The sequence below is a fragment of the Cupressus sempervirens genome, chromosome 1 (assembly GCF_028749045.1).
Source record: "Cupressus sempervirens isolate cs-2001-9-10 chromosome 1, ASM2874904v1, whole genome shotgun sequence".
NCBI classification, from domain to species: Eukaryota; Viridiplantae; Streptophyta; class Pinopsida; order Cupressales; family Cupressaceae; genus Cupressus; species Cupressus sempervirens.
Window position 1 is genome coordinate 455,602,412 of NC_143118.1, and position 7,991 is coordinate 455,610,402.

General features: G+C 38.2%; 1 protein-coding gene across 3 annotated transcripts; it reads left to right on the forward strand.

Annotated features, from left to right (window-relative positions):
• Window positions 1–701: 701 nt before the first annotated feature.
• Window positions 702–6,561, forward strand: LOC149578268 (squamosa promoter-binding-like protein 16). 3 transcript variants are annotated; one of them, XM_089828013.1, is made up of 11 exons: window positions 702–1,523; window positions 1,659–2,206; window positions 2,491–2,684; window positions 2,809–3,686; window positions 3,785–3,859; window positions 3,992–4,099; window positions 4,206–4,326; window positions 4,442–4,577; window positions 4,680–4,833; window positions 5,047–5,634; window positions 5,724–6,561. In XM_089828013.1, exons 2-11 carry the CDS (start codon window positions 1,662–1,664, stop codon window positions 6,162–6,164), a joined length of 3,240 nt encoding a protein of 1,079 aa, XP_089684139.1. In that variant the 5' UTR covers window positions 702–1,523; window positions 1,659–1,661; the 3' UTR covers window positions 6,165–6,561. The 3 variants fall into 3 exon arrangements, with proteins under 3 accessions (XP_089684139.1, XP_089684137.1, XP_089684136.1); XM_089828011.1 differs by having other exon boundaries at window positions 752–1,518; window positions 2,836–3,686; XM_089828010.1 differs by having other exon boundaries at window positions 781–1,518.
• Window positions 6,562–7,991: the final 1,430 nt, after the last annotated feature.

The window sequence follows — 7,991 nt, forward strand, 5'->3', positions numbered from 1 at the left end:
TCTTGTTTTAGTGATAATTGTTATTGTATCCTTAGAAATGGTAAATGGACACATCTCATTTGTTGTCTTATTGCTTTTTTCCCTTAGTCCAGTCACCAATTTGGGCGAGTCTCTTCCAAGGAAGGGGCCATCTAAACTACATCCATAATAATTACCTTTTTAAGCTCATATTAGTAGGAATAACTCCTCATAACAAAGTGTCTAATAAGTTTTTAAAGATATTATTAATAACTCTTATTAAAGTATTGCAACTTCAAATTTAAAAAGCGTTTAAAAAAATTTAGAAGTGTTCTCCAAGCATTTAAAAAAAATAAAAAGTTAAACTTTCAAAGTTTTAAAAAAAAAAGAAATACCTTTGACTTAATTAAAAAAGAGGTAATATAATTTCCTTGTACGGCAGACTTCCAGGGGAGGTAATATTAGTATGGCATGGCGGGGTCCTCGCCACGTAGGCAGCGAACTATACGCAAAGATATTAAGCCGCAGTTAAAACACTGCAGTAAAAAGAGAGATTTTCCCGTCCACGTTATCTTTACCGCGCCGACAAAGATGTCGGCGACCGGCAAATAAGGGCCGGCGACCGTCGGTGAGAGGTTTCGTGCGTTTCATGACCAGGCGGTCGACGGGACGGTCAGGTCCGAATCCCGTGTGCACCGAAATTTATGGACTTCTTTTCACCTAGACAATATTTTCGAGTTTTGTCAGTACGCTCAAGTACAGATAAAAAGAGTTGTGTTCAAATAAATGAGATGATTTTGCATGTGCACCAGTCTGCCAGGTAAGACGCGCGGAAATTCTTTGTGTTGTAGTAGAAATTTGAGCGCAATCAGATTTTGTATAGAGGAAAATTGTTAACTTCTACAGGAATTTAGGTTTGCTGGCGCGTCCGGCATTGTTTGAATGTATGGAAAACTGGTAAATAATTGAACGATTCACACTGATTTTACAAAACATTGTTTTGAAGTATGTGAACACGTTTTTTTGTTCATGTTGTCTATGAAAGAACAGCTCTTAGAGTTTTGTAAGGTTCAGAACTGCTAGGGATTCCCAATGTAATTTGCAAAAAAGCTTCAGTCTCAGGGTTTCGATGTTATACACTTGGAAAGCGTTAAAAGCCAGGTTTGATTAGGCTGGACATTGCAAACGCACGCTCTTTTGTCTGATTAGTGTATTGCATGTTTTTTATTCAGCGTTTTCCGGTTTGAAAAGATCCCGGAAGGAACCGGAAAAGTGTAGTTTGGAGATTCAGAGGTTGAATGGGGAAAATATCTATGCTTTCACATATAAGACGGGTGATGAGGATTGGGGAGTATTACATTTTGGAAAGAGGAAAAATTATTTAGGATTTCAAGCACCGGCGGACGTATTATGACATGTATCTGATCTCAGAATGGAGTATTAGAGATATTTCTTTGCAGTATGGATGTGATTATTGTGTTTGTGCGGAAGGCCTTTTGAAGGATGTGCTTTAAGGAAGGGTCAATCTTGCGCGGGACGGAAAGTTTGTGGATTTTAGCGGTGTGGTAATCACCTTACAAAGATTGCTTCTCTTTTTCAAATTTCCCTTTGGTTCTTGTGTTCATATTTCGGGTGTTCTGCAGAGGAGAAATATAAATATTTTGGGAGAATTGACGGAGATCTAACCATTTGTGTGACAGAAAATGGAAAACGAAGTTGGTGCACAGGTTGCATACTTTTCAAATCCTTTTCCTCCTGGAGAGTTTTCTCAGCAGAGGAGTGTAGACAGTTACAATGGCCACGTGCGTAAAGCAGGGTGGAATGTGAATTCCTGGGACTGGGACAGTGTAATGTTCAAAGCAAAGACTGTTGAGGAAAACAGGCTTGGCAAGAGGAACTCCAATATTCATAGTATTGCAGCCCCTTCAGGAAATTTAAGTATTGGTTTGTATCCGTCGACTGACAGCAATAAAAGAAAGCAGTCGTCTGAAGAAGATGATGCCGGAAACCTTACGTTGAAGCTCGGGGGAAGCTCATATGGTGATGGCAGCAATTCAAAGAACACCAAGCGGTTCAGATCTGGCTCCGCCGTCACCTCGTATCCATCATGTCAAGTAGACAATTGCAGAACGGATCTCACCGCTGCTAAGGATTATCACAGAAGGCACAAAGTATGCGAGGCTCATTCCAAGACTTCCAAAACCCTCGTTGGAAATATTATGCAGCGGTTCTGTCAACAATGTAGCAGGTACGTTGTAACAAACCTTTATTTGTAACCAATGGATTTTCTGGTGAAGTCCCGAAGAAGTTACGGCTTACTAGGTTTTTGGAATGGCAAATAGATAGGGTTCTGCAAATTTTCTCCTAATGTCAATGCTGTTCTAAAATTATAAGTTTCGGTCAAATGCCATCCCTTGTTAGGATTTCCTTACACATTAATATGCGAATTTGGGGTACCAAGAATAACCACCTCATGGCATATTGCCACATTCGAGATATTGCAAGGAGTTCATGGTATTCATTATGTTGTAGGTTCCACCCCCTTGATGAATTTGATGAGGGAAAGAGAAGCTGCAGGCGTAGACTTGCAGGGCATAACAAACGAAGGCGAAAAACACAATCTGAAGAGGTTGGAGGCAAAGGAGTCTTACCAGAAGATGTTAACAGAGTTTTGAGAAATCTGGATATTTCTGCCCTAGTTACTGTATTGTCCAGGCAGCTTCAAGGTAAGGCCTCTAAATTTGGTTATGTTTTCAATGAATTTACCTTTGAAAAAAACATTGAAGAGGTTTAGCTGATGATGCTGATCCATGTTTTCATTTTCCTGTTCCTGATTCCTCTTCATTCCAGCTAATGAGACCATGGAAAAATTGCTAGGTCGATTAGTGTGGGACCAGGATTACCTTGTTGAATGCCTGAGCAAATTGAAATTTGTATCTTCTTCAGAACATTGGAGGGAAAATAAAATGCAGACTCACCAGGCAATAGACCTCAACACTTCACAAGACACACAAGCACAAGCGTCAAAGCAAGATGCCAGGTCCCAAGGTCTAGAGACAAATGGTCTGCAGTCAACTGCCCCAAATTTTGAAATTGTAAGGATGCTCTCAGGCTTGATACAACGTTCCCCTGAAGCCCTCAGTCTTCTGCATGGATCTTTGATGGGGCAGCAAACTCCAAATCTTAAGAGCAATAATCAACCGGTCAATAAAATATTTCCTGGCATCAAGCCAGCTAGTTTTGCATCTGAAATTGTTAATGGCAGAGCAGGTTTGGGTGTATGTGATAAAGTTGCAGAAAGTTCTACCTCTCAAGGTGGTCCTGGCTTTCCATTGCATCATATACTTGATTCTTCTGAGACTCCACACTGCCCAAATAATGCGACTTTAAAGCAGTATTCTGTTGATTGCACTCCCACGGAAGAGAGATTGTCTTCAAGAAGTCCATCTTCATCACCTCCAGTTGTCCAGAAATTATTTCCTTTGCATTCGAGAGAGGACAGTAAGGATGATGACAGTGTTTCAGCTGGTCAGGAAATTGAGTTAACAGCTGATCAGAGTCCTAGCGATGATGGCCACTGCAAAATCCCCATAGAAAATTGTAACGTGATTATTGAACAGAATCATTTTCGTTTATGTTCTGCACATGCAGGATCAGATCTCAAAATCAGTGGCTATACTTCATCAGGCTCAGATCAGTCTCCAATAAGTTCTGATTCAGATACACAGGTATGTTTTCTTAACCTCTTAACCATGCCTCATTATTTTTGTGGGTATGTGAGTCTGAATGTATTTGTTAAGTTTTATGTTTTTCATCTAATATCCAGGAACGGACAAGTAGAATAATTTTCAAGCTTTTTGGCAAAGATCCAAGTGATTTTCCCCAGATGTTGCGAACCCAGGTGAGCATTGTGATGTGGTGGAGTTGCTAATGAAAACCCTCTTTTCAACTGATTTACCTTTTTCCCAGTATCTCTTTCTATCTTATAATTGAGAACATATTAATATCCTTTTTCTTTTGTTGTCTGAAGCAGATATTTGAGTGGTTGTCCCACAGCCCATCAGACATGGAGAGCTATATAAGGCCTGGTTGTGTGATACTTACTATATTTGTATCCATGCCTTCAGCTGCATGGGATCAGGCATGTGCGTTATCATAAGTTTTTGAAGCAATTAAAATTCCATATTTTTAGTGTGATGTTAATTTAAGGGAGAGTGGCTATTGACTTCTAGCTGTTTGTATTACAGTTGAAAGAAGATTTGCAAGAACGCATGAAATTGTTGCTTTTTAAGGATTGTAGTAACAATTTCTGGAAAAATGGACGAATAATAGTTCAAGCTGAACAGCAATTGGCTTCATTAAAGAATGGTATGCATCTGATCTTTTTGACAAAGGTTTGATTTTGAATCCTTGGCAATAAGTATCCCGAGTCTATGCCAATAGCAATGATAATTTCTCATCTCTATTGAAAATTTTGCTGCAGGCAAGATTCAGTTATGCAGATCTTGCAGGTCAAGAGATGCTCCTAGAATAGTTTCGGTCAGGCCTATTGCAGTAGTGGCTGGTGAAGAAACCAGGCTTATTCTCACAGGCTACAATTTGATGGTTCCTGGTACAAAGTAAGCTCTTGTTAAATTTTTAGGAATACATAGTCAATAGATATTTCTAGAATTGAGATGTGTGATGTAGTGCTTATATTCATTTTGTGATATTGGATGCAGAATCCTTTGTGCTTATAGGGGAAAATATATATCAGAAGAAGTTGTTCCAGAAGATCATCAAGTATGCAATGTCACTACCATCAACAAGAATGCTCGAATTGAACATAAATTCTCAGGGGGACCAGAAAATGTTTTTGGTCGTCTTTTTGTGGAGGTGACTTGTTAGAGACTTTGTGTGTGTTCATCTCATTCATTAAATTCAACTCTGCTGCATATTTTTTAACTTCTGAGTTCCTCTCATCTCATTTGTCAAAATCAAACCTGTTACATTTTGTTGGAAACTTTTAATTTGTTTATCTAATCTGTCAAAACAAACCCTGCTGTGACTTACGTACTCTTCTGACACGAGTGGAGTACTATTATGCAGGTTGAGCGACATTTAAAAGGGAACAGCTTTCCAGTCATTGTGGCAGATAGTGCAATCTGTAGAGAGCTCCGTAGCCTAGAAGGCGATATGGATAGACTTTGTGAGGGTGCTGTAATGATTAAGGATTCAGAAATACATTCTCAAGCTAATGTCCAATTAAATGGACATTCGGATATTGTTGGTTTCTTGAACGAGCTTGGATGGCTTTTGCAGTATAATTCCTATGCTGAAAAGAAGTCTGTTTTGCCTGGAGTCTTGTCTCGCCGCTTCAAGTTTCTATTAACTTATGCTGTGGAAAGGGACTGGAATTTTCTTCTTAAGAGAGTTTTGGATATGCTGTTTAGTGTGTATGCTGAAGGAGGATCAATTCAAGAGGCATTGACTGTCATCTCGGAAGTTAACTTGCTGCACAGAGCAGTGAAAAGAAATTGCAGGATTGTTGTTGATTCGTTGTTATGCTATGCTTATGGTGACTTTGCTTTTAGTCCAGATGTGATAGGGCCAGGAAGTCTTACGCCACTGCATATAGCTGCAAGCATGCAAAATATGGAGGATATTGTCGATGCATTGACTAATGATCAACGAAAGGTATGGGAAAAACAAACAAGCTTCCACCACTATGGCTGATAGATAGCAATTCTATTGATGATTTTGATGTCTATTTTTTTGCTTTGCAGATTGGGTTACATGCTTGGACCACAGCCATGGATGCAAGCCAGTACACACCATATGCTTATGCCTTAATGAGAAATAATCATTCATATAACCAGTTGGTTGAAAGAAAATTGGCAGATAACATAAGTGATCAGTTAACAGTAACAGTTTTGAAAGCATCTTCCTTGAGTGATAGTGCAATTCTGGGAGCTGGTTCAGATAGAAACTTATCTCACCAGAGAGTAGATAAGCTACCTCAGAAATGTGGCGAGTGTGCTAGATTTGCCTCCAAGAGGGTATCAAGGATGACAGGCTATCATGGAGCCATGTATCGTCCATTTATTTGCTCCTTGCTGGCTACTGCAGCAGTTTGTGTCTGTGTATGCTTGCTATTCAAAGGACCCCCAAATGTAAATTCAATTCCACCATTCATGTGGGAAAACATTGGATATGGTCCTATTTAAAGCTAAGTTGCTTTGGTTGGGCCAGCTGGCTGTTCATTTTGTGTTGCAAGAAGTTTATGCTACAGACGACAAGCCTTAACCCAATTCAACTTAAAATTCTGTTTGCTAACTGTGCCCTATGACGTTGCATGGGCTACATTATAGTTCACATTCAAGCAGAGCAGAAGACAATTTGTTCCATTAGCAAACAAGAGAAGCCTTCTCATATGTGGGTAATATATTGTAAAGAGCCCACACATACAGATACGGGCTCTTGAGGAGTGACTTGGGAAGAATGAGAGCAAGGTTTCCAGCCTTTCAAAGTTCTTGCTGTGTGAATATTATCATAATTGTGTATTTTGAAATTAAGGCAAAAAGTGATGAATTGAATAGAAATCATAAAAATGTCAATGGAAAAGTCAACTCTCCCTTAATTGCTTGCTCTTGTGCTGGATCATAACATTTAAAGCAGCTTATGGTATTTTGCAAATGTGTAGACATTCTTTGTGAGGCTTAGTTTTTGGGTGAGCACAAACAGCTCTTGAGATATTAGGGCACATAGAACATCAAATTCTCTCGTCCTTACTCGGCTGGATTGTATGAAATTAGGTGGGTACTGTGAAGTAGAGTACATTAGATGAAAAGTTATGTACCGGGTAAACTAGTGTCTAGATCTGAATAGATACTAGATCTGTATTGGTATAAGGCCCAGGGTAGAGTATGTGATCGAATAAAATCACAGTTTTTCCATTTTATATTCTTTCAAGCACTTCTCATTTAACCCCTTTGGTATTTTACGAAGATTAGTAAAATCTCTTTCATTCAGGAGTATAGTTAGGTTGTCATTGTTGGACCACAAGATGTTTGTAAGACGTCTTGAATAAGTTGTGAGAGGATGATATAGCAAGTCACACAAAGATGGTGTAGCAAGTTGAAGGAAATGGATGCATCAGAAATGACGAAGTGATATTATTTTATATTCTTGTTAATTTCTAATATTAATATTTTCTCAAATTTTCTTACAGTTTTGATTAAGGTGTACAATAATGACATAGCAAGTTCTTTTATAATTCACAATACCAGTCATATGTTTTTGGGCCTACTTATGGTGAAAATTAAAATTATGACCTCTATTTAAAAAATATAAATTTTCCATCATTAGAAAGAAAATAAGATATTTGGAGATTCTTTGCCCATAAATGTTCATTCATAACATTTCCAAGGCTGTGAATGATTAATAATATTTACTTGTTGATACTCAAATTTGTATCATTCAATGTAGCTGCCCAACAATTTTGAAACAAAAAGTAGAATGTGAAAGAGTTTTTTTGAAAATTAAATAAAATAAAAATGTTGATATATATATATTTTGCCTGTTCATCCCATAGGCAAAACTGTTATGTGAATGCATATTGGTTGTGGAGAAGGCTTATGCCTTTGGCCAGAATTTCACACGAAGCTGCCATTCTTAAAGGAATACAGGTCCATTTGGTAATTTTGGTGAAATGCATCCTATTAGGCATCGAGCTTTGGTAAAATGCATCCTATTAGGCACCAAGCCCAGGATTGATTCAATGCTAAGAAGATAGTTTGGATCAGATTGGATCTTGGAAGCAGATATTGTCAGTCTTACAGGATTATGATCAGACTGAATTTTGGAGCCAGACATTGTCGTCTACTTATATAGTCGATTTAATTAACAATTTCAAAATATGGCACCTAGAACTTGTGGTTGACAACTGTACATAACTTTTTCCTATCAATTGGTCGTAATTATCATCATTAATTTTAAAATCTTTTCCATACTAAATTTCTGGGTCAACGAGAAGTTTGAAGAAAAAACCTAAT

What these genes read in the sequence shown, in the direction of transcription:
- LOC149578268 (XM_089828010.1), top strand. Translation starts at nt 1,462, where the DNA reads ATGTGCTTTAAGGAAGGGTCAATCTTGCGCGGGACGGAAAGTTTGTGG. An exon ending in GTTCTGATTCAGATACACAG is followed by an intron (nt 3,687 to 3,784) that starts GTATGTTTTCTT and finishes TCTAATATCCAG; the next exon opens with GAACGGACAAGTAGAATAAT. An exon ending in CTTCAGCTGCATGGGATCAG is followed by an intron (nt 4,100 to 4,205) that starts GCATGTGCGTTA and finishes TTTGTATTACAG; the next exon opens with TTGAAAGAAGATTTGCAAGA.